At 42.6% G+C, this 25,470-nt stretch overlaps 1 protein-coding gene across 11 annotated transcripts in view; it reads right to left on the reverse strand.

Annotated features, from left to right (window-relative positions):
- The window catches only part of LDB2 (LIM domain binding 2), a 208,206-nt gene extending 183,341 nt beyond the window's left edge, over positions 1 to 24,865 (reverse strand). For 5 of the 11 annotated variants that reach the window (XM_052681445.1, XM_052681443.1, XM_052681444.1 and 2 more), the window contains exon 1: positions 24,571 to 24,864. In XM_052681445.1, coding sequence (XP_052537405.1) covers positions 24,571 to 24,702 — 132 coding nt within the window. In that variant the 5' untranslated portion in view covers positions 24,703 to 24,864. Of the gene's footprint in view, positions 1 to 24,570 lie in introns of all 11 variants that reach the window. The other 6 variants (XM_052681447.1, XM_052681448.1, XM_052681450.1 and 3 more) reach the window with 2 other exon arrangements.
- Between the last annotated feature and the right edge of the window lie 605 nt (positions 24,866 to 25,470).

Genomic DNA, 25,470 nt, shown 5'->3' on the forward strand with positions numbered 1-25,470 from the left:
GAGCACGCTCCTGCACCAATTCTCTACTACCACAGCCACACATAGATATCTACACAAACATAAGTCTTTCTCCAGCTGTATAAATCACTTGCCATTCCTTTTAAGATACCACTAAAAAGTATGGAGGCAGAGATGGGTTGGCTTAAAACCTCTGCATTCCCGGGGCATCTCACAAGCACATGAGAGTTTCAAGTTTGAGCAGTGCAGAGTTCAACAGAAAATGTAGCAAACATCCAAACCTTGGGTTTGTGGAAATTGTTTATAGAGATTTGTGTAGCATAAACCAAACAATCGCAAATGATTGTCAGATGAGGGATTTCGCCAGCCAACCAGTTAGAGTCACAGGGAGGGATATGGAAAGAATTGCATTGTATATTCTGGCTACACTTTATGGAAGAACGAGGATCCAAATCCAAAGTCAAAAAGAAAATGGGAGAAGAGAGTAAGGTCTAGCAAACAAATCTGACACTTAAGATGCCTACTGAAAAATATCCTTAATGTATGCTGTGCAGAGCTCCTCCTAAACAGCAGAGTTCACAGCAAAGGCAAGAGACAACAGCACTGCAGCAGCAGCTACAGGAAGGAAAGGTTTTCATTGCGTGGCAACTTTAAAAGCCCATTAAGAGGTGGGTAGCTCCTGTGATACTTCAGTGATGCTGGACTAAACAGTTTTTTGCAGTCTGAATGAGTGCCTCTGAATTGCAAGACAAAGATTATAGGAGATACTCTGACTGCTGGATGCACATCACAGGTGAGCAGGTGTGCAAATCCCCCAAATCCAACTCCCAGTTCATCTGGCAAAGCTATTCCTTGTGAAAGTTGCTCTCTTTCCTATGGGAATTCAAGAAAGTTTAAACTCCAGCAGAAAATAAGAGGTGCACTAAAGTCACCAACCACCATCTTTTCCTTTCCAAAACTCCCTACACATGTAAATCTGAAGTATTTTAAAAAACAAAGGAGTTCCAAATACATCCAGTTTGGAAGCTAGTGCGTAGTGGAGAGGAAACAGAAATGAAACACGGAAAGGGAAGGGGACGTAGAAAGACAACATGGGGTCAGCAAAGGTCCAATCAATCACCAGCTATCGCCGGGCATCCTGTGCACTGGCAGCTACAAAGGACACCAGCTTCTGCAAACCAAAGGTGAGAAAAAACAAGGAGAGATTGAAAATAAATGAAGAAATGAGAGGGAAAGAAAGAGATCTCAGAGGCTACGCAACTTTCATTCCAAAAAGAAATAAGGTAGATCTAAGGGAATCCTGTACTACCAAAAACTGAGAAGACAAAGTGCTCACGGATAGATATCTTGGTAAACTTGTCATGAATGATGGACCCTAACACAGTTCTCACATTTAACCCAGTAGCACACTTTGACCCTTGGTAGTGTCAGTTCTCTGCTGCTTACTGTTCCAGCAACAGCATGGTGCTGGCTGCTATTTGCACTGTAAATGCTCTGTCTGTCCAGAATCTAGCAGAATTTCTGCCCATAGGTGAACAATGTGGAAACATCATGCCTGATGCTGGGATGTTACACCAATTCATGCCATTGTAGCTTCCTGTATAGAGGGCTGGTGTGGGCATATGCCACATGGGAATACCAGCATTCATTTCACACACTGCCAGCACCATTCTCTCCTGCTGGTGATTCCCTTCTGCCATCAAACCCATCCAGAGGAGTCAGGGATGAAATCCCTCAGATCTGCCATGTAAAGGCACAGGTATAGTTCACTGCTAAATGTTTTGGAGCTAAATAAATAAATGAAATCTTCAGCCAGGAACAAATTATCATCAGTGGGTCTATTTATTTATTTTCAGCAATGTTTTTGGAGTTGCTTGCTGGCAGCATGACCTATCTGTTAAAAGGACCCTGCTAAGTTTGCTGCCTTTGGGAAGAGTTCCTAGACAGCCCCTAGTTGCAGCAAAAACTGCAGCCTACTCCCAGCTATAACACCCAGCATGTATGTTTGCCTGCATAGCTCCATATATGATTGTCTCTGATGGTCTGCGGCACAGCACCAACTGCCCTTCCTTGCTTTTAGGCTTTTCACATAGAGAAAACTTCATGACCTCTTAGTGAGGCGATAAATAATTCTCAACAGATCTGCTTACTACTTTTTTCAGCTCCTCTATCAGACTGTGTCATCAAGCCTCTTATCAGTCTGCTTCATGCAACTTCTCACCTCTCCCCAACCCCATGCCTGTAGCCAGCCACTTGTGGCCTTCCTTTCCTTTTTCCTTTCTGAGCGGTGCCAGTGACCGCGAAGGGAAACTGGCAAGCAAGGAGCCACCACCAAGCAGGAAGAAAACAACAATGGGTACAAAGTCCACCCAGTCAGCTGAGGTACAAAACCTTATTGTAAACCATCCTGGCTCTCTGACCCCACTGACATTCCTGTACTAGAAAAGGACTAACTAACTGTTTCCATCGGCAGCAGGGAAGGAAGAGAGATAGCATTGTTCTTTTGACACCTGGGAAGTGCTTGGTTGCAATGGCAAGTAGTGTTCATACCAGGCTTGTGACATTCACACTAGGAGAGTCTCTCAGAAAGTGTTTCACTATAAAGCAGATATGCCAACCCATTGATGAGCTCTGCTTGGGGGCATTAACAAGAGAAAAGGTGGAAGGAAGAAGCATGGAGTTTGTATGCTGACGATTCCCTGGCAGTCTTGAGAGCTCCACTTCTTCCATGTGTCCAGTCACCAAACTTCATCCTTACTTTAGCTGATCTCAACTGAAACAATGAAGTTGGGTGAATGCAGAGGTACAGATAAGGGAAAGGCTTCTAAAATCTCAAGCACAATAAAAAAACTGCAAAAATTATCTTCACTGTGTCAATCTGTGCTGATAAAACCTCTTGCAACAGTCAGGCAGCCTACCCAAAGACTGTGTGTGCATGCAGAGCTTCTCAAGGGTAGATCGTGTTAGAGGTGAAGGTCTGTAAGAACACAGCACACAAGCCCACCCCAAATGAATCTTTCAAAACATTTTATACGTGAGAGAATGTTTGAGGTGTGAACTTTCCATCTAAATGTTGCTCTTTGAGCAAGAGCAACACGCAGGACAGATGGAGGGGAAACAGCAGAAAATCCCTGGTTCCTTCATGTTTTTATCTGAGAAGATAAGATTTTCTTCAAATCTCATGCAATGCTGAAGTCTTGCACGCTTGTGTTAGCTCGTGACACCCTAAAAATCAAAACTGCAACACCTCTTGTGACATGCCAGCCTGTGAGAGCACTGGCATGTGAGAACATTCTCAGTCTATGGATGCTCTTTCTGAGTTTCTTTGTACATCTCACTCTGTATCTTTGAGAATTTAAGCAGATAATGTCTAGCAGTTCGGCTCAGGCATCCAGGTCTGTTCTTTTTACCTCTTTCATTTATTTATTTATTTGCTAGTGAGGGGAAGGATGATCTTTCAAGGCTTTGATTAACATTTTTTTAATCAATTAGCAAACAGACTACTGAACTTGCAGTCAGAGCTAATGAACTTCAATGGATCGTTGTCAAGACTTCTGAGTCCATGCATTAAGACAGAAGGGGAGGAGTATGATGAGTTTGTTTGTAATCCAGACACTACACAATGGAGCTCATGTTTAAAATACGACAAGGAAAAGAAGCATTTTTTCAATCTTTTTTGATGTGCAGACACTGACAAATTTTAAACATAACATACAACCCCTGTAAGGCAAATAAAAGGCTGCCAACAGGGAGTTCGCTCTTGCTAGCTGGTTACCTTTCCTGAAACCCTTACAAGTTCTCCTTGTAAAATCCCTCCCAAAAGTCTGTCAATCACAGGCCAAAAAAGCCAAAACTGAATTAATAACATTTTCAATATCAGGTAGAAAACACTATGCAAATTGAATCTTACATAATAAATGGTGCTAAGTAAATCAGATCATTAAAGATATATCTATATTTTAGTTATGGCACTACTGACAAGCATTTCTGGTTTCTCACTTTTTATTTTTGTGTAGCTGACAGTATTATTTTTAACTAAAATTTCAAATAAGAATCTTAGACAAAATCAGATGGAGAGTGCGGATGGAAAAGTGACGAGAATTTTCTGGATGTTGGTTTTGCATAAGCTCTCCTAAAGCGATATGAGATTCAACTGCAAGAAATTCACAGGACCTCAAAAGCATACTTTTTATAGAATATGTATTCATTTGCTCCTTTTGGAGAAATTCTGTGCTTAAGAACACACTGCCTATTCTATTTCAGTAACTAGAATTGCCACTTTTTGGCTGCAGACCAACCCAGAAGCTTTTGACCTTTTGCTTTCTTTCATCTATATGCTATATTCTTACACGGAGGGAGGGGAGACAGAATCTCTCCTTTTACAGATATATCTATAGATTCAGCCCTTCACCTTCTCCTCCCTGTATTAGAGCTCACGGAAAATGGTCAAGTTACATATTTTGAGTCATTTATCTGTTCTGGGCTCTTTATAAGCGCGACGGTCACAAAGGCCAATTGTACACACTCATGATTAAACGATGTTCCTGAAAAACCAAAAGTTACTCTTTTGCTTAAGAGGAGGATCCTTCTTAAGTGGTCCTTCTTAACCCATCTGTTAAGTCCTGGAGAAGATTCCTCTATGAATAAGAAACTGAGATTTACTTGAAGGGATCCACAGCATTTGAAGGAGAGCATTAACGCTGACTATTCCAAACTGCATATATTACTGCCTAATGGAAGTGGGGAAAAAAGTCTCTGGCTTGTTCTAAAACCAAGGTCGTTATTTTGCCAATATTTTCCTTATTCTTCTAGTTGGCCCACAGTATCATTGGGTTTTAATTTGTTTTTTTTTTTTTTTTGGGGGGGGGGTTGGTTTTTTTTTTGTTGTTTTTGTTATTTTGTTTGTTTTCCAGTGTTCCCAGGAACAGAGCATGAAGGTCTATGCCAGTCTGCCCCTTTGCTGATCTCTCTTCCCAGGCAAGCTGGCCAACTGATGGCACCGGATCTCCATGTCTGTGCCCAAGCAGCCAGAACAGCTAAAGCTTGCTTTAGGATCTGCTTTATCCCTCAGAGATTTCTTGGCATTCTTGCAAGTAAAATGACTCTAGATAGTACATACAGCTACCATGTGTGATGCTTAAAGTTTAAAAACGCGTTCCTTTACTGAACCAACAGTTTTGGGAAGGATATCCCAAAAAGAAATAACTTGTTTTTAAAAAGGAAATTTCACAGCTGATTTAGTGCTTCGTTTTTGTTTGCAGTTTGCAAATAAAGGTCCAGATTGGTTGCTACTATAAAAGAAAACAGACATCTGAGTAAATATTTTGAGTTTTCAACAGTGGAACACATAGCCTTCTTCTTATCAGTACACATCACTGATTAAAAAATAGTATAATAGAATCATAGAACATCCTGAATTGAAAGGGACCCATAAGGATCATATACTCAACTCCTGGCTCCACACAGCATCATCTGAAAATCAGACCATTATCCAGATACTCTGAATTCTGGCAGCTTGGTGCCATGACCACTGCTCAGGGGAGGCAGTTCCAAGTGCCAAACCATCTCTTGGTGAAGAACCTTTTCCTGATATCCAATCTGAACCCCCCGTGTTGTGGCTTCTTGCTGCTCCCTTGGGTGGACACAGCTGTTGTGTGGACACAGCAATTAGCTACTGGCGAAGCATTCAGTGTGATGTCATGATCTTTTTTTAAAAAGAGTGAGAGATACACACATCTTCCTACTTTTTTTCCCCCCGTAAAGCAGCTTTTCTCCTCTAAAGATTGCTAGTTCAACAGAGAGCAATCCATGCACGTGCAAAGTTAAGATATGCCCTAGATAAAAGGTGTTTGCACTGGATGTACTATTCAGGACATTCTGCTCACACAGGTTTCTTGATTGATACCACTCTACTAAGTATGTGTTTGCGGCATGGTTACATGATGATGATTATCGGCTTAATACTGAATTAAGTTTCTTATTTTGATGATTTAAAAAAAAATCTATGATAAAATTAACATCAAAGTTGGAAAATTCAAAGAACCACAGAATTGTTGATGATGGAAGGGACCTCTAGAGACTGCCTAGTTCAACCCCCCTGCCAAAGCAGGCTCCCTAGACCAGGTTGCACAAGTAATTGCAAATTCAGACTGGTCAAATTGGTCTTTGAGGTGCTCTTCCAGAAAGCCTAAGACATGGAGAACCAGACAAATTTTTAACAGCTGATTAGGAAAACAGGTTAAATTTTAACAACTGATTCTTCTGATAAAATCCTGACTGCCTCCTGTGGTCTTGTCAATTAAGCTTTAATATTTTCTGTGGTATAGCACAGCAACTCTTAGGTACTGACAGTCTCTTTGACATGTGCCAAAGGTTTCAATACGGATGGAATCATTCTGCCAGATCTGTCTCATATTTGTCCAGAAAAATCTGTGCTCATGAAAAAGGCAGGATGCAGGGAAATATTTATGATTTCATTTATGTGTACCAGTGGTTTGCCAGTTCAGTGGGAAGGGGAAGAAACTTAAGGGCAGCATTTCAGCCAAGCACTCTGAGTTCAGGTTAATCTAACTTTGTATTCAACCCCACGATTTATTAAAATACAGTACAAGAATACATCACTATTAAAGTGTTTGTTGGGACTGGATGAGAACAGCAAGAATGATTTGTGGAGGGGTGAGAAGTATTTTGATAGACCATGTTGTAAAGTACCAATTAAGCATGAGAATATAAAAATTAAAAATTGTAACTATTATTGGTACCTTCTTTTTCCATTCTAAAGGCAGAAAGTGCTTTGCTCTACAAATGAATTCTTGTAAGTCTGGAATCATTCTAAGTGATTCCATAAATCCCTGTGGGATGAAATCATATAGCAATAGCCAGAAACAAACGGAATGTTACAGAAACAGAAAAGGCACCACAACCTTTTCTTTAAGTCACTAACAGAATTTTAGCAAGGAATATTTCAAGTCCATAAAACTCCTTTCTAGATCATCAGCATCTGAGTCGTGCCTCTGGTAGAGTTCTAAAAGCTTCTTTTTCATTAAAAAATAGTAGACTGAGGAATAGCACAGTAATTTGAAATTATTACCTGAAATATTAAAACATGATTTTTAGATGTTTTTAGCACAAATCTTTAGGCCTTGGCGGAAAAAGCATTAAATATGCAGATATTTTAGAGGGACCAAGTAGCGGCAATTGCATTTGAGGGAGAAGTAACGCCAAGAAAGTTCCTAGATACAAAAATGGTACAATCTCATACACAGAAACTATGTACAGTGAAGAAGGTATCAAAAATACTTATGGAGGCTGATTCTGAAATGTGAACTTTACAAGAGAGCAAGACAAGTATAAAATTTTACACAAAATTTGGTACTGGATTTCACACAAAAAGCGAGTGCCCAGCAAAATTCAGATCAGCAAAGACTCACTGAATAAAACAGTAATATTCAGAAAATATGCAACTGTTCAGATCTACAACCTGTATTTTCATACTTCTACACTGTGACTATTTCATTGGCTGCATCCTATTAAATTAAGTTTTCACCTTCCAAAGCTTTGCAGCATTTTTTATTTTATGTTATTTTATTGGTCAATTTCCTCAGATTCACTGCAGCAGCACTAAACCTTAACCATTTCTTTTTGCTGATTTAAAGACAAGTTAGCCCAATTAATATTCATAAATGATTATAATTGATTAAGTTAACATGATGCTGGTGCTGGTTCCAAAGATTCACTTAGAAACTAAGCACAAAGCATGAATGATAGAAAGGCTTTTCTAAGACACTTGTTCTGTTTTATTGTTTTCCTGTTGTAAACCACTGCACTTAAAATATGCAAGATGCCTAATGGAAGAACAACTTTGCAGGCAATGATATGACAGGACTGGGGAGTGAGAAGAGATGCACTGTAAGAATGTGGTGTGTGTTCCCAATACAACAACTTGAGAACACAAGTTTAGGAAGGAGGAGAGGTGACAGTGAAGGAGAGATGAAGCAAGAGAACTTGCAAAAGCTCAGACACACTAACTGTGGGCAACATTTGGAGGGACTTCAAAGCAATCTATGAGGCTCTGCAGACATCACCATCTGCCACATACTTCTAAAGATTTGATACCTCAAGAGGCTGCTTCCTGCAAGACATGAACATCTTCACAGAAGAGATTAGAGATACATCATGAACTATATCATCCTGACCATTTATCATGATGAACCTGCCAAGTGCATTAAATTTGCATAAAAGGATGTAGTCTCCTTTAATAAAGTACCTATTTCTCTATTTCTCTGTGACAAAAAGTGAATTGAAACACATTTAGTAAGAGTGCTGCAACTAACTGCTCAGCAAAGTCTGCTTTTGCAAATTTCTGTGCTGTGATCTGGCTCCAAGATTTTTTAAAAGGTCATTTTCATTCACAGCATACGTTAAGGTTGTCAGCTATCAGAACACTGCAAGTGTCTACATGAATGAGAAATACCAATTTCAATTGTCAAAAAAATCTCACAATGTCACTTAAAAAAAAAACCCACAACACTGAGATTTTGAATGATTATCAATAGTGGAATTATTTGTATTCACTGTAATTCTCTACATCAGTGATGGAGGCTGTGGGTGAAACTTCAACTAATTTCACTTTTCTTTAAGTTTTTATGCTGACATGGCTAACACTTGCATGTGTAGGTTGTGCCAACAACCAAAGGGGAATCCTGAACGATATTCAAATCTTTGTAAGCCAGTGAATATTTGTAGATAAACAATATATTAGCTTTTTAAGGAGTTATTTCTTCGTTATATGCTTTTAGATACATCCTATGCAAGTTTTAGACAAAGTTCATTAAGGGTGTAGAGGTTAACTAAGAAAATCATCTTCTCTCAGGAATTTATAAAATCTTGAACTTTCACGTCAGGTCCCAAAAAAATTCAAGATGTTCTTTTAAAGGAACTTGCATCAGCAAGCCCTTTTGGTGTACCCTCCAAATTATTTAAGCAATCATTTTGCTCAGAGGCAGTCAAGCCTGGCACATTTGCTGGCAAGCCATGTCTAAAAACTTTCCCTTCCCTTCCTAAAGCTAACTTTCAGCATTTACTGTATTCTGCTATTTCCCTGAATACAAATGTGAAGAATAGAAAATTCTCATAAAACCTATTATGGGAAGCATACATTGAATGCATCAATTATGTACATGTATGCATCCTTTTTCCTTCCACTTCCCACAAAAGGAAACAGTTTCCAATTAATCCCTTGCAGATAGTATGTTCAAAGCTTCCAGTATAACCAGCAAACCATCTGCTAAATTCTGAGTACATTTTACAAGGGCTGCTCCATTGGTTGGAAGAGACTCAGACACTCCAGAAGGACTGCTACCTGATAATGAGCTCCTCCTTCCATCGGTCACTACAAACAGGATATATAATCTCCCTCGCAAACACTTGTAGCACTCCAGGTTAACACACAAGATCTCCCTCCCCTCTAGTGACTGTTTCCAGTGAGAATAAACTACAATAACTTAGTAAGAGTTAACATGAGCCATTTCTTAAGCTTTTGATGCTGATGATCCCAACGTTGAGCATGCTGTTGGTTAAGGTGCCTGCCCATAGACAGCTCTGGCTCAGTCCAAACACCCTAAAGGAAGCTGCCAATGGGTTCCCAGATCCACCTATCTAGCCAGGGTCTCCTCTTTATGTCAGTGGCATCTGCAAGTACTTGATTAGCAAAGCCACAGCCAACATAGCTCTTCAGAAAGTATCAATTTAAAGAGGAGTAAGGCGGAGAAGCTGATGTAGAAAACACAAACAGCCTGTAACTTGGAAAATTGAGGCCACAACAAAAGAATACATCTGAGCAATGCTACTGTTGGAAGTTCCAGTTCAGATGCAAGGCTTTACTGCTGAAAATCTAGCAATACTCCACACCTTTCCTCAACTCAGCTTCCCAAAAGCCCAATAGCAGCATTTCCTGTTGGTGTTCATCAATATATTTACTATCTCCCTGTTCCTGTGGTGACAGAACACCTCAGAGGCCCTAACTTGCTAAACCTGTGCCTTCACAGAGGAGCTGAAGGGATTTAGTGGAGTTTGCATCAAGTGTGGGCAGTTAGGCATGAAAATTGGCAGAGGTAAGGAAACTGTCCCAAGAGGCCTCATGGTGAGGGTGTAAGGAGGGGATTATCTGAAACCGCGATAGTGAGAAAGTTTGAGGCCATCATTCTTCCATGGAAGACTGGGAACTCCAACAGGTTTGCACCTCAAAGGTGTAGAGCATGGAAAACAGATAAATGCAAGTGCAAAGTCTTTTTGGCAAGAAGCTGCTTAGGAATTTAAGTCTGCTATATTTGGGAAGAATCTGGCAATGTTTTCAATGCCAGTAATAAATAAATCAATCAGTGCTCACCACCGTCATTGACTTCCTTGCGATTCCTACACACTTACATAGCTGTGTCCAGCTTTCTAGCCCAAATCACTTTACTATACAACTGCTTGTGTTTTGAGAGCATTCTTTAATGGATTCATGCTCAAAGTGTAAAAGGCAGGCAGTAATACACACTTCAATATTTAAAAGCATAAATAAAAATCTTAACAGATCCCAGATGTTTAATTTCCTCCAGCCCTTGTCAATGATTGAGTTGGTGCTGATGTAGATGATTTTTTTTAAGATCAGTGGTCAGTTTGATGCTGAAAAAGGTTCAGATGTCTGGAAATTTCAAATGCAATTCCTACAAATTAATAAATCATGAAGTAGATGAAAGGGAGACAAGCATGAATGTAAGTGGCTGCACTTCTGCAAACTTACTTCATTACCTGAAATGCATCCACAGGTTCTAAATGCAACTATAAGATAGCAGTAACAATTTGTCAGCATATAGAAAATCCTACAGAGGTAATTATTTCAATCTCTGGTTTTTTTGTTTTTTTGTTTTTTTTCAGCAAAAGAACTCCAAAGGCTCATACAAACAACAAGCTGAAGGAACACATATTTTAAGGTAAATATAATGTGTTGGCGCTGTTGAAACTAATGAAGAATTTGCTGTTTACTTCAGCAGAACTAACATTTGCTAGCTGCATCCATTTGTCACTTATTAAAGCAATAAGTTACTGTTTACTGTACCAGACAAATCAAAACTGTACAGAAAATGCATCTACAAAAAAAAAAAAAGCTACTGAATTGAGTTACTAAGGCCACGCTGCCAAGCACACAAATTCCTAACAGTAATGAGGGGCTGGATTCTTTCAGTCTGATTTTTACAGGGGGAAGTCCGCAGCCCCCAAATAATGGCAACCAGGAGAGGGATGGGTTCTGAAAGCCCACATTTAGCTCACACAAATCTGTGATGTGTGCACTTGACGTCACACCAGAGCTGCAAATCTGCCAGTTCATCAGCCACAAACCACACATGCTGCCCATTTCAGGCTGATCAGACCCTAAAAGGTCATGAATTTCATTCAATTGCCTTCTTTCCCCTTCTCAGTAAAGCAGCTGTTTGAGAAAAACACTGAGAAATATTAACTATGGATGTCCAGGATTTGCTTTTGATTGCCACTGAAACCAAACAAATGAAGAAGAAGGCTAATAACAAATCTTTTAAAATTGGTTATTTATTAATACATCTAACAATGCAGACTTTGGAGTCCACTTTCAAAGAATGTGGATAAGCTCAGCTAAATAATTTATTTTCTACAGCTTGCCAGATCTAACTATTATTTTGCTGTGCCATTCATTTCTCTCTCCAGTTAAACTTCTCATTGAAGACTTCCCCCTTTCTTGTTATTTGCTTTGCTTCCCAATATTCCCTGATAACGCTGCTGTTTTTAACAATGCTTTCTGTTATACCTTTGGCATTTGTGAAATGATAAGTGCAAACATAATCTAAGCCCCTGAACACACAACATTATCATGCAGACAACTACGGACCATGCTTAAAAGCTGCATATGCCTTCCTCATCATTTAAGATGCGTCAAACTCATCTCTGAGTCACCTAGAATTGTTAACTATTAGAACATGTAGGTCTCAAACCCAAATTTTTACTGAATCAGCTCCTGCAGAAAACTGGCAGTGATGAATCTGGCACATCCAGATGCTGGGCTGAATGCTAGTTCCACTGCTGTAAACAGGAAAACTTTGCCTGGGATAGGACACTGCAGTTACAAAGCAGGAAGACGTGCCTGAAATAAACCTAGGAAGCTTGCGAGAGAGAAAATCAGATTAGGAAAGAAAACAAACAAAAACAAAAAAACATAAAGCAAAACAAAAAATAAAAATAAAAAACCAGTACCACTGGCCCACAAACAGGACATTATTTGCAATCGCGCATCCGTGTGCCATCAAGGAAGGGAAAGGCTGCTGGGCTGAGCACTCAATTTATATTTCTCAGTTGACTCTTCTAATCACACTTGGCGTTCTCAAGCTTAGCCTAGCTATTCTGCTAACAAAATTTGCACACCAGGTGGGTTTGTCCAAGTTTCCATGGTCCTAATAGTGTCATATACTTCCTAATAATAATCTTGAAAATTGTATAGGTAATTGTGTCTGTAAAAGGCCACCTTCAGCAAAATCTGGAGGGCTCTTTCCTCTCCACAGGAAGAAATGTTTTAATAAAACAGTGCCATTAAAAATACTGCCATTAAAAAACGGTGAGAAGAAAACTTAAAAATTACACTCTTTTCAGTGCTGTCCTAAGATGTTAACAAAACTAAAAGAGTTCTCAGGTCTGCAGAGGATAAAAGAGCCCAAACCAGGATGGGGGCTGAGCAGGAGTAGCATCCTTTGGCTCTGTAGGACCACAACCCAGGATGAGACATTAACATTCACACCCCAAGCTGGATAGCAGGAGGGCTCCTGTGCACAGGTTGGGCCTTGCCTTGCAGAGGCGCAGCTCACTGCTTCCCATCCTTATTGAAATTCAGACCTCCTAATTCACACTGCAGAAAACAGGAGCATAATGAAATATAGCAGAGATCATTTCAGCAGTTTTTACCCACGCCTGCTGTCCTGCTCGTGACCAACACATAACCCCTCACAGGACTCTTCTCAACCTGAAGCAGCTTCAGGAACAACTTATGTTTCTATAGGGTGGTGATCATTCAGATTGCTATTAGATCACCACTCAGACATGCATCTGTAACTGTAACTACCTTCATTTGTCTAACACACCAAGACAGTACCAGTTCTGCTTAAGACAGCCCACTTTTTCCAACAGACAACTTAAACAGCCTCTTTCCCTCACAAGTGAAATAAAAAATTTACAACCAGCTCCCTTATTTGCAAGCAAATACAGGTAATGTCTGTTAGACAGCAAAATCCATTAGGCACTGGATAGTTTTGGTACTGTGAGCTGCCTCCAAAAGGCAAGAGATGTGGGGAAGGGGGAAGGGAAAGTTAATTTTGTCTTTTTAATATTCAAAGTGGGTTTGTTCTCACTGGCTAATTAAATCAGTAGAGTGCAAACAATAAAAGAAAAAAATAATTGTTGTCTTTCTTTCCTAGAACAACCTCTCTGGTCCTAACAAGACATTATAATATTTCCACCCCAAATCCTTTTCAAATAACATACATACAACCCAACATCAGTCCTCATCGAGAGGAATATGCCTTTCTTGAGGAATTTAAGTTGTTCTTCCACTGTTACGAAAAAATGGGCTTGGCATGTGCTTCTCTGATTGACACAAAACTACTAAAGAATCCAACTTTAAAAGGAGTAGATTTAATAACAGTATCAGATGTACAAATCAACCATCCGAACACTACCCTAAAATACATTTGTACTTTCTTGGCAAAGCCAGTAGGTTTGCACAAGCACGCTGAATTACTTGAGAAGTAATGAAATGTGTCAGTAACATTAAACAGTCACTTTCCAAGAACTTGCTGTATAATGGCATTTCTAGTCAGATAATTCTTTGTGCTGCATAAATACACGTAATATCAATTAAAGCATTTGATTTATAAAATCAAAATGAATGTGCTATATTTAAATTTGGGTTGAAAGAATTTTAAATCCTACTATCTACTTTCAGCCTTCGGTTAGTTACAATATACAACCCAGTACCAAAGAGAAATGGAGAATACAGCCACAACTCCACTGTGCTTGCGAGCACTGTACCAGAACTGAGAAGATGGTACCAGCCCCAAAAATCTTATAATTAAACATTATAATAGACATATTTATAATATAAATACATATTATAATAAATATAGTGAAGACAGAGATGTGGATGAACACCAGTAGCCACCCTCAACTTCAAGTGCTAGGCAAAGAATCCAAATATCTCCATGTGAAATAAGATAGATAGCATGCACTGAGCTGCAGATAGTTCAATACAACTTTGGGCATGTGTTGTCTAACTGCACTTTTCTAGTGACAGCATTGTGGACATACCAGAAGGTAATGGGGAACAGAAGGATGGAGTCCCCCTGCCATTTCAGCCCAATTGCTGACAAGTTTTGTTCAAGTACTGGGGTAAAGGAAAGTACTGTGGGACTTAATGTGTGAGTTTTTGGAAACTCCTCTCAAACATTTGGGATCATCTCAAGATGATCTCAAACAACCATGGATGTATGTTTGTTGTTTGAAGATGCAAGAAGTGATCAACAGAGAGCACAGTCAGGTAGTGAGGTACTGTGCGGTCCTGAGCTTTTACAGCTACAGAGCTCCACCTCTGTATTGGTCCAATTTTAAGTTTATCAAGAGTAACTCATAAAAATATAACTTTATTGTTATTGAATTATCCACAGATGAAACACCCCAAATTCAGGGTATTACAGAGCTCTGTGCCCACTGCCAAATGCTTGCTATATTTTCCATTCAAGTCCAATATACAAAAGTACCCAGCACCAAAATGTACCTTACTCCTTTCCAAGCATTCTCCTGGTTAACCAAATTAATGGCTGCAAACAAAAAATATTAGCTCTGTACTGCAGCCATAACTGTGTTTCTCTGTGTAATCTGAATGACGTGCAAACATCAGAGCACTGGAGATAAAAGCAGATAGACTTTGTGATGTCCCACTTTACAACACTTCAAATATGTGTTATGAAGACCATGAAGGGAAATGAGCCCAGTAATGATTAATTTAACTATATCAAGGAAACGGAGTGGAGTAATCCAGCCAAGAGACTTCATAAGAGAGGGCATTCATCAATAACCACTAACCTCTGGACTCCACCTGTTAGTTTGGTGCTGCCTGTGTAACTTCCTAAGCCACCAGGTGTCACAGTGGCTCAGTGGAGGGGCTCTTGCCCGTCTAGACAAACAAGTTGTAGCTTCAGGTTACAGACCAGAGCTCACACTGCCTGCACGAGGAAGTCAGTGACACTGAATATTTTGATGAAAACCATCCTCTGGATGAAACAATCAGTCATGGGGTAACTTGGATGCTCGTGATGTGGGTGTTAAATAATCCTGTGGCACTGCCACAGGAGAGATGTACTTGGTGTTCTGGTGTCTTGACCGATCTTTTCACTTTGCATTATTAACCCCGTCACAGTGTTAAGAAGTACTGAAAAGAGCTGAGCTAATCATTCATATCAAATAATAATTTTTGTGAATTCTACTCTTCTTTTTACTCAGAGTTGCTAGGAATTAATGACAACTTACTTTAATGCATTAATTATTCAAATTCAAGACATATATTTGCCTGCCTTTCATAAGATTGTCTGCTGTATGCACTCAATATTATATTAAGTATATACTCTGAAAGTGGACATATATCACGAGTTTCTATTTCTCATCCTTGACTAGAGGAGCAGAGATGGAGCTGAAAATGTTGGGAAGCTTTTCATTTTTTCACCTATTTTTCCTTATCACCATGCAGTTACTTTAAACTGTAAATAGTACCTTGCCTTAAGAAAAGAAAATCTGCAAGTACATCTTATTTCCTGATCTGGTGGCAATTTTCCCATTGCCACCACTCCCTGACATTAATTTGCTTTATATGCATACACCAGTCAGTCACCACTGCAAAGCAATGGGAGATTTGTCTCTGGCGTATCGAATTGCTAAAGATCATGGCTCTATCTTGAAGGCTCTGGAAACTAAAAACAGGAAAGTGCCTTTCAGCTTAGCCCATATAAAACAAACAACTTCTATCTGGAATGCTTAACGACTTGAAATTTGCATTCTGCAATTATTCGTGAGAATAAAACATCGGTGATCAAACATTCACACAAACACATAAAGAGCACAGCCAAAGAAAATTCACTGTGAAACAGCAGTGCATAGTCATGGAAATTCCGCATGAAGCATTTGTTGCGCTCAGGTAATGAACCTTTACCCAGTGTGCTGGCTTTTCATGTCCCATTATTCATGCCAACACATTCATTAAAATGAGCTTTTGCTTTTTAACATAATCGACAGCGTGCATAGGTGTGGCCTTCAAAGAGTTATTACCACAGTTTACAGGCATGCTGTTCGTAAATACAAGCAGAACGCCGGTCGGTGCAAAATGCCAAGCTTCCCACAAAACATATGGTAATTTTTGCTCTGTAAAACAGATAGATGCGCTATATAATGCATAATTGCAGCACATTATATATGAACTTCTAATTGCTTAAAATGATACTTCAGATCACATCAACAACATTATTACCCAATTACCCTAAGGGTTAACTGATACTCCAGTGATAAGTCTAGGTAGAAGTGAGCGAGCTATTGTGTTGCCTTCAACAACTGAAACAAGCAATATAGTTGCAAAGGCACCCATGGAATCTGTAAGCTGTGGATGTTTTTATCATTGTGGTATGGCAAAGTAGAACAGTGAATAAATGTCAGCCAAGTACCAAAGGAAAGAGGGTCTTGCAAGATGCTGGGTGACTTCAAAAGGAAGAATTTTCATTTGCTGCAAAGAACTACTGTGCCTTTACTTCACGATGGTTAGCAGTCACAATAATGGTGCTGTGATGTGAAATAGAATAACACAAAAAGATTTTCAGTGCTTAAAGTAGAAACAAGAATTACTGAAGACGGTAACAGTGGCAAGTTACTGTTAGAACATGTGAAACTGAGTACGCAGCACTTCGTATTCCCCTTCATCAGCTGTAAATATACATATACACATATATATATATCCAGGCTGCAAACCTAAGGGCAAAATAGTTTTCACACTTGCCTTGAAGGTCCTTTACTCCTTAGAAAAGGAGATGGTCAGGAATACCAGTGTTGCTGGTTGTCTTCCTGAAGGATAAAGTGAGCTTAAATAATAACACAAGAAAGTTACACTCTCTTCTGTTTTCTGAGCTTTTTCCTCTCTTCGTGTGACTGCTGTAGTTAAAGATTTAAAATGTTTCTTTATGTATAATGTGGTTATTAATATTTTAGAAATCTCTTTGTACCCTGCTCTAGAACAGATGGTAAGTCTTTCTCTGATACAATGTTCTGCTAATGGCTGAAGCAAAACTACACTACTAGAACACAAATCACAATAAGATATATGAAATAATGCAAATATGCAATGTATTAAGCCTTAACTCTCCCAATCAATTTACTACTTCACCAAATAATCTAATAAAAAAATCAATTAGAAAAGACAAGCGTTTGAAAGTCCGAAGAAAAAAAGTATGTTGGAAAACAACACGTGGTAACACTCCAACAAGGACATTTGGTTCACTCATTTATTAAGTTTCTGAAGATGAGCACAGTGGGTTTATGACTCAGCCCATCCTTGGGCCTTTATTAAGCAGGGGTGTCCAAATGTGATCGCTGTTATACACATTCAATGTTTCTATGAATGCAACAGACAAGGTCATGCAACTTATCTGTGCAACCCCCTTGCACAGTCATGAAGTCATGAAGGGTGCTCAAGTGCCGCAAGTACATGAAAGGTGCCCTATCATGGGTGGGATCTGGACAGGTATTAAATCTGCTGTACCTGACCAACCTGATCACAAAAACGTACTCAGAGATCACATTTCCATCTTCCCTTTTGAACCACACACAAATAGCACAGATAGATTTTAATTTCTTTCTGTCCGTGTAACCAGGCTTGGCAAGCTGACTGTGGCACAAAGGCAACCAGCAGGTAATGCAGATCACCCTGAGAGTTATTGCAACAATGTTCTAATTTATCAAATACTCGGAAGGATACAGCAATCTCTCTATTCAGTTTGCAGATACTCTGGCAGCAGAGTTGAAGCACAGTTAGAAACCCATGTAAAGTTCTGGCTTTGTTGTGGGAGTTGTGAGTTTGTGACTGTCCTGGATGAGTACTTGGATACGAGTACTGACATCAGAAAGACCTTAAGGAGCAGATCTCATCTGATACCTACACAGGCTGTAGAGTTATGAAAAATACTGATGACTTATTCAGAAAAAATAAAGCAGCTACACTCAACCTTGTGCTTCAGTGCTGCAGGCTGCAGAGAGGAACAGCAGCCCGGCCAGCAGGCTCATCATGTGGCTTCTTGTCAAAGGAGCAGCAAGGCAGTGCCCAGGGAGCCCGTGTCTCGTGGACAGGACAGCCTGCCCCTGTAAAATTTATGGCTGCTGAAAGGACTCTACACCACCAACAGACTTCGGCCACAAAACATTTTATTTCTGCAAAGGTCTTGTATTTCCAGGTCAGTGATTTTTCACTAGCCCCATAAGGCACAGAAGTGACAGAGTCGGCTCAGGAGCATCAGCTGATCCCACCCCAATGTTTGTTGCCCTCAGGTGGCTCTAGCTGATCCCCACTTACCTCAGAAGCACCAAGAGTACAAAAGTACTCCCTTTGATTCAGATGAATAACTGGGTTTGAGTGTAGGAGGACACGGCTGTCCTTCAGAATGTAACAGAAATGGAAATTGTGTTCTGGCAATGAAGCATTTTCTGTCTGCCCTGAACTTAGACGACAACCAAGGCCAGCAAGAACATACTGGGAGAAGAAACACACAGTCCTAAGGAGATTTCAGCCAGGGTCTCAGAGAGGTTTCTTCCATTATTTCTGGCTAATATATGAAGCCAACAGGCACTCTCCTTACCCCAGCCATTTCTGGAAGCCACAAACCATCTGCCACTGGGTCCCACCAGGGTCACCCCGAGGCCCTGAGCAGACCAGGAGCCACTTCTGGAAAAGAGCACCCAGCAGACTGAGGATATACGCCAGCTTGTTTACACAGTACAGCCAGGAAAGCAAGCCTTGCTCAGGAGGAAGCAAACACACAAAGTATCAGCTCGGTCGGAATGCCTGTTTACAGCAGATATGCAACTTTTGGCAAAAAGATATGAACAAATATAATTTGAAGCAAAAAGTCCAGCTAAAAAATACTGCAATGTGTTTAGCAATCCATCCATATACTTTTTCTATAAACAAAGGAAGTATATACACCAAAACCAAATTATTTTTTAAATCTGGTCTTGCAATCCAACAGCATGCAGAACTCCAGCCGAAGTGAGAGCACAGGGCTGGGACCTTGTCAAGATCCCTGCTTTGCTCCCTCTCACCATCCAGAGGCTGCTATTTGTTAGACTGGACTCGCACAGTAAATCTTGTTTATATCAGAGAAAGACTGAGTTTAAGGGATTTTTTTTTTAAAGTGGATTTGTGGTTTAAAAAATAAAGAACAAGAAAAGAAAAAAAAAAAGAAAGGGTTGAAAAGATTTATTTATAGAAAATGATCTAGCAAGCATCACAATAACTTACAAGGGGATCCAGCCTCATTATTTCTTATTGACTCTCCCCTTCCCCACTCACCAGCTCTTGCCCCAAAAGCTCCCTGTCCCTTAAGCACGCAGTTTACATTATAACTACAGGAGAAGAAAAAAGAAATGCAGTAAGACATCTCCGACTGTAAGCTATGGATCAGCACAGAAAGGAAGCTGTCTTTTATTTCTTTCCCAGCCTCATAAGTATTGTTAGTTTGTAAAAATTTTAATTGAAAACAGCTGCAACAGTTTTGTGTGCTTTTTTTTTTTTTAAGAGATGAAAAAGATTCTATGAAATAAAAGACAATCAGGAAAATGAGACCTGAATTCATCCTGAAGACCGTGTCTGCCGAAAGGAGTTCAAGGGGCTCTTTTAAAACTGACCTCAGCTTCAGCAAAGCAGGATTTTAGAAGTAGTTACTGAAAATCCTTTACTGATGTTCCCAGAATTGCTGCATACTATTGGTGTGGTTGTGGACGAATAGCTATTTCCTCAAAACTACTCTGAGACATAAGTTTATGTTTTCCCCCAACAAAACAAACTCATAGACAAACTCAAATCTACGTATACAACATCAGAGATCTGTTTGCGATACAAAGTTGCTATGTGAACAAACGTGATGTCACAACAGATATTTTTGTGACTAATCTATTAAAAACGCTTTTAGAAGAAGAGGAAAAGCTTATTTCATCAGATAGCAATGCGGGGAAGTAAAATAAGAGACTTTCATTTAACTGCAGAATTTTGTTTTGCTCTGCTGTGATTTGCTTCACTTTAAATATTTGCTTGGATCCCAACATCTGTGTGAGCTTCCAGCTCATTTGGTACCTTCCAAATGATCATAACATCCTCCTTTATTTTTCCTTTTAGTTTTCTTTAAATTTTCTTCCATCATGAAATCTCTGCTTTTGAAAATTCACTATGCTGTTTCAAAGGGGTTTAATATGGTTTGATTAAGCTAACTGTCATTAAAACAAACACGCCACTAATCAAGTTCTGTAGTCACCCTACAACACTGCCCTCCCAGCCAGGAGGGCTCTGCTCTCCTGCAGCAGAGAGACACAGGCAAATTCCATACACTGTAACAGACAGAAGTTTTGCAAATACAAGGAACTAAACAAACCCGTGAGAGGCTCGATACGATGCTCTGATTATTGGCAATAAAGCAACGCCTCAAACTTTAAACTGTCAGCAACTTTAAGTGCTCCATCCACAGCGCACTGCCACTGAAAAATAATTATCTACAAGATATAATCACCTTTTGTTTTCTTTTAAGAGTGAGCAATTTCAAATGATTGAATATTACAATGGAAAGGATTTGCAACATCAAAACATCAAAGAGGAAAAGAGGTGCTTTTTTTTTTTAACATAGAGTTTAATAAAGAACAGAGAAAATACTGAAGCTAATTTGCCTACACTGCGTACTACATAGGACTCGAGAAGCTGCTGAATACCACACAACAACAGCCCTGCTCTCCTGAAATGTTCAAACAATGGAGATACAAAAATATTAAGATAAACTGAGTTTGAGTAAGCAGTCATGAAATCCTTAAACCACAAACACAGCAAGGGAACATCTGTATTGCAGCTACCCAGAAAGTTAGCTAACTGTGAGAGAAGTGCATAAGGTTTATTTTTATATCTGCCGAAGATTATTAAACATTTCAATACGCTTTTACTTCTTTAAGTCCGGACTGTTGATACATTACAAACTGGCACCAGGCAAGCCCAAGAATTATTAAGAAATCATGTATTTATTTCCATTGGAGAAAAATATTACAAGATAAGGTTTCTTCGAACCACTTGTAAGGAAGCTGAGGTGTTCCTGTCAGCCAGCTCACAAGGCAGGCTCCCCTTGTTACTTCAGATGACACAGGAATTAGCTGGGTGCTGGCCTCCTGCCAGCCCTTACATCACACAGCCACCCCCTGCCTGGGTGTGATTGGAATTCCTCGCCCAGGACTGACCCTGGATTCAAACAGGAGCTGTAGGTTCTGCCCAGAAAGTTGTAACAAGCTTGGAGAGTGCAAGTTTGCACACCCAGCACAGGCTGCGGCTGCTAATTCCTTACTTTCCTCACTACCTTTTATTCCTAAAGAAAACAGGAGTGACGAAGACATCCACACTGCATCTAAATGACCTTTATTTACTACTGGTACTCTGATCAGCGCAGCCCTTACAGGGCATATGTACCCCTTCCCACTCAATGCTGGTACAGCTCTCAGGGAGGGTCCCTGAAAGCAGAGCAGCTCTGAAGGCAACGCTGCCCCTATGCACCACTCACCCTGCACTCACCCTGATAGCAGCAGATGTGGCATGCACCTGCCCCAACGGCAGCCCTACCAGCCCCCAGCTTCGTTAAAATCACTTTCACCCACCTGCAAGCTTCATTCAGAAGTCACAGGAGTTCACTGCAAAGGGGGGCTCTGCAGATGGAAGGGAGGAAAGGGACAGACACAGCATACAGACACTCCTTCCATGGCTTTCTGTCCATCCTGTGCACAACTTCATTCATTACACACACACTCTGCCTTAGAACTTCCACTGCTGTGAGGGATGGCAGAGAACCCAACTCTAGAATATTACTAGAAACACCTTAATTTTTTAAGAAAGCAACACAATCCCTGAGGCTTCCAGGCACACATTTGGGATGGGACAACGAATAAGAGCTGTAGGACTCTCCTTCTTTTTTTTAGAACAAATGCTCACTAGCTCTCCAGAAGATGGGTATGAGCAGAATCTGACATTGTGCTACCCCCAACCTTTGGACAGTTTCTTTCCAACTCCTTTCCCCTTAAGCTGCTTTCCTTGCATTCATTTACCCCCTGGGGCTCCATCAGAAAGCGATGCCTAAGTTATCCCAAAAGCTGCCCGAAGAGAAATGCTCACATGGCATGCTAGCATCACCCAAAGCACAAGTACCTCCTATGGCATATGGGCCTCAATGGGGCTGGTCTGGAGAAATTCAGAGCCACTCACATATGCTCCAGAAGCTTTCAGCTCCTGAGCACAAACACACTTGAAAGAGGGGGACGTTAATGCGAAACTTCTGCTCCCCACCTGCCTGAGGAGGCAGCAGGATTCCTTGCAAGGTGTCTGCATCCAGGCACTGTGAGTGGCCCAGGAAACTCATCTGGTTTTCTTATTATTATTATTTTCTTTATTAAGGAAGGGGTTTAAAGTGGGGGATAAAAGAGATGGCATGAAGCTAGCTAGAAAATGCATGCCAACAAACAACAATACTTACAGCACAGAGCAGATAAATTTAAAAACAGACAACCAGAATGGAAACCCTGAACCACCACAATGCAAAACTCTTTTTGCTCTGAGCAAATTAAAAATAATAATAATAATAAATACTTGAGCATAAGGCCTTCATTAACAGAGCACTATCTGTCAGTCAGATCCTGCTGGAACCCACGGCTCCTGCTTGTCCCCCACGCACCATCTCATAGTAGGAGCCCTCCAACACAGCAGGCTCTCAGCACAGTGCAGGAGGGGCTGCTTTATGAGTCCCTCCAAAACTTTTTGAGTGGAACGTTTGTAAGGGAGTTGCAATTGGAAGCTGTGGCCCAAAGCGTAGCTGAAGTAATATGTAAAATAGCGAAATGAACACTGACTGCATGTCGGAATGGCTTCAATAATAGAACCCTAAAGGAATCTCTGAACAATACAGATTTCTGCTGCTTGACAAAGTCTAGAAACTACAATGCTAGTATGTGCAGGAATGTAAGAACAGAGTTGCGAGACACTGACAAAACAGTTGCAGAATAGAAAAAACACAGAAGCACCCCACCGACACCCAAACGGCTGAGACCAAGGGGCATCAACAATTGGGGCACAAGTGCAGAGCGGTCCCCGTGGTTCTTGGGGGCTGCTGTAAGCTTCCTGCCAGCACCGAGAGGCACTGAACCCCACAGCAGCGAGCGGGAGCAGCAGTGGCAGAGCCCAGCGCCGGGAGCGGCGGCCAATCAGAAAGCAGGTCACCGCTCGTGTGTGCACTGTGTACACTGAGCGGCACTGCCTCCATGGCTCGGCTGACAGTCGGGCATGCATGCGTGCTTTATTTTGTTGTGACCTCTGGTTCTTTCCAGGAACTACAGCATAACAAACGGGTCGGTCCAAAATCCTTCGCCATGCCTGGTGACACAGATTCAGCAGACACGGGTACGAAGCGGGGCTGTACGAAGCTCTTAATTACACAAGATGGGTACTTTTACAAAGTGTTTGCAGGGCACTGCCGGCAAAGTACCGCAAAAATCCCAGCGCCAGGACGGTCTGCTGCCCAAACACAGCCACATGGCAGCACTGCAGCCCGATCCCGGCCACGCTGCACTCCGGCAGGCAGAAGTGCGCCGTGTTAACCACGCGAACAGGCTGCAGCCTCCCCGGCTCTTCCCCCTGAGCGGCCGAACGTCCCCTTTCCGAGCAGCACTCCGCTCCGTGGCAGCTGCCCCGCGCCGGGCCGGCCGCACGGCGCCCACACTGCGCCCAGCGCGGGCAGCACCCGCGGAGTTCCCGTCCCGCGGCACTTTGACAGCGCGCGGCGGGGCGGGGAGGCATCGCCCGCCCGCGGCACCCGGCGTGAGCGCGGCTGCCCGTCCCCCGGACACGCGTTCCGCGAGCGCAGCCGGGGCGCAAGTTTGCAAAACTCCGCTCCTGTTTGCTGCTGCCATTCCTTTCCCTTTGTAATGAGTTTCCAGGTGCGGAGCGGATCGAGGCTCAGCTCCCCCCCCCCCCGCACCTTTCCCCGCGGTTTCCGCGGCGGCGCCTCGCCCCGTAGCAGCCGGACGGACCCCCAGCGCTCGGCTGGGGCTGGAGAGCCCCGCAGTGCCTCCCGAAGTGCCGCGCCGCAACGCCGCCGCTCAAACCGAGCGGGCGCCGACCCCGAGAGTTGCTCCGCGCGGAGACATAACGAGGGATCGCCCAATTAAAGTGCCCGGTTAACGAGGGCTTCGCCGCACACCCGCGCCGCCGAGCGGGACGGAGCCGCGCGGACTCACCTCGCTCCGCGCCTGCAGCCGCTTGTTCATTTCGTAGATTCGGTACTCCGGCTGCACCATGTACGGCGTGTGCCTCCTGTAGAACGGGCCAAAAGGAGAAGAATAGAAAGGGTCATGTGGTGCGCTGGACATCTTGCCTGCTCGCGGAGGTTCAAGCGACACAGAGTACCGCCAACCTCCATGCAGAGCACATGGGCTGCGCGCTCTCCGCGGCACAAAGTAGCGGCAGGCGCACACGCACACATGCGGGCGGGGAGCTGCCGGGGAGCTGCCTGCGAGCCCTCAGCGCGGGCGGCGGCGGGGGGGGCGCGGGGCGCGCCGGGGCGGGCGGCAGTGGGCGCGGGGAGCGGGGGGCCGCGGGCAGCGCCGCTCCGCTTTAAAGCGGCGGCTGCCGAGGGGGTCATTTCCTGTTCGCGCCGTGGGAGCGCCTCGCCGGCGGCATTTTCCTCTGGCGGCCCCGCGGAGGTGCGGGGCTCCGCTCGGCGTCTCCCCGCCAGGACCCCTGAGGAGCCCGGCGGCGGGGCTCGTTAGCATATAGCTGGTTTTAACGCTGCCTGAGCCCGCGCGGGGCCGGGGGCGGAGGGCGCGGGGCCTCTCCGCGCGTGGGGCGCCGAGGGGAGCGCGGGGCCTCCCCGGCACGGAGCCCCGGCGGGACTGGCGCAGAGCCCCCGCGGCTCAGAGCGAGGGGCCGGCTGCAGCCATCAGCAGCACCCCGTGCGCCCGTCCTGCCTCTGTTGGGGTGAAATAACACGGGACCCAGAACTGCACGGGGCCCACGGAGGAGCCGGGGGAACTTTATCGGTTGGCTTGTCACGTGCACGAGGAGCCCCGGACAGCACGGGACTCCTTACAGCACTGAGGGTGTGAGGGTGCGGCACGGGGCTGCTCAGTGTGAGGGCT

Source organism: Tympanuchus pallidicinctus, unplaced genomic scaffold, assembly GCF_026119805.1.
Source record: "Tympanuchus pallidicinctus isolate F22 unplaced genomic scaffold, pur_lepc_1.0 scaffold2, whole genome shotgun sequence".
Taxonomy (NCBI): Eukaryota; Metazoa; Chordata; class Aves; order Galliformes; family Phasianidae; genus Tympanuchus; species Tympanuchus pallidicinctus.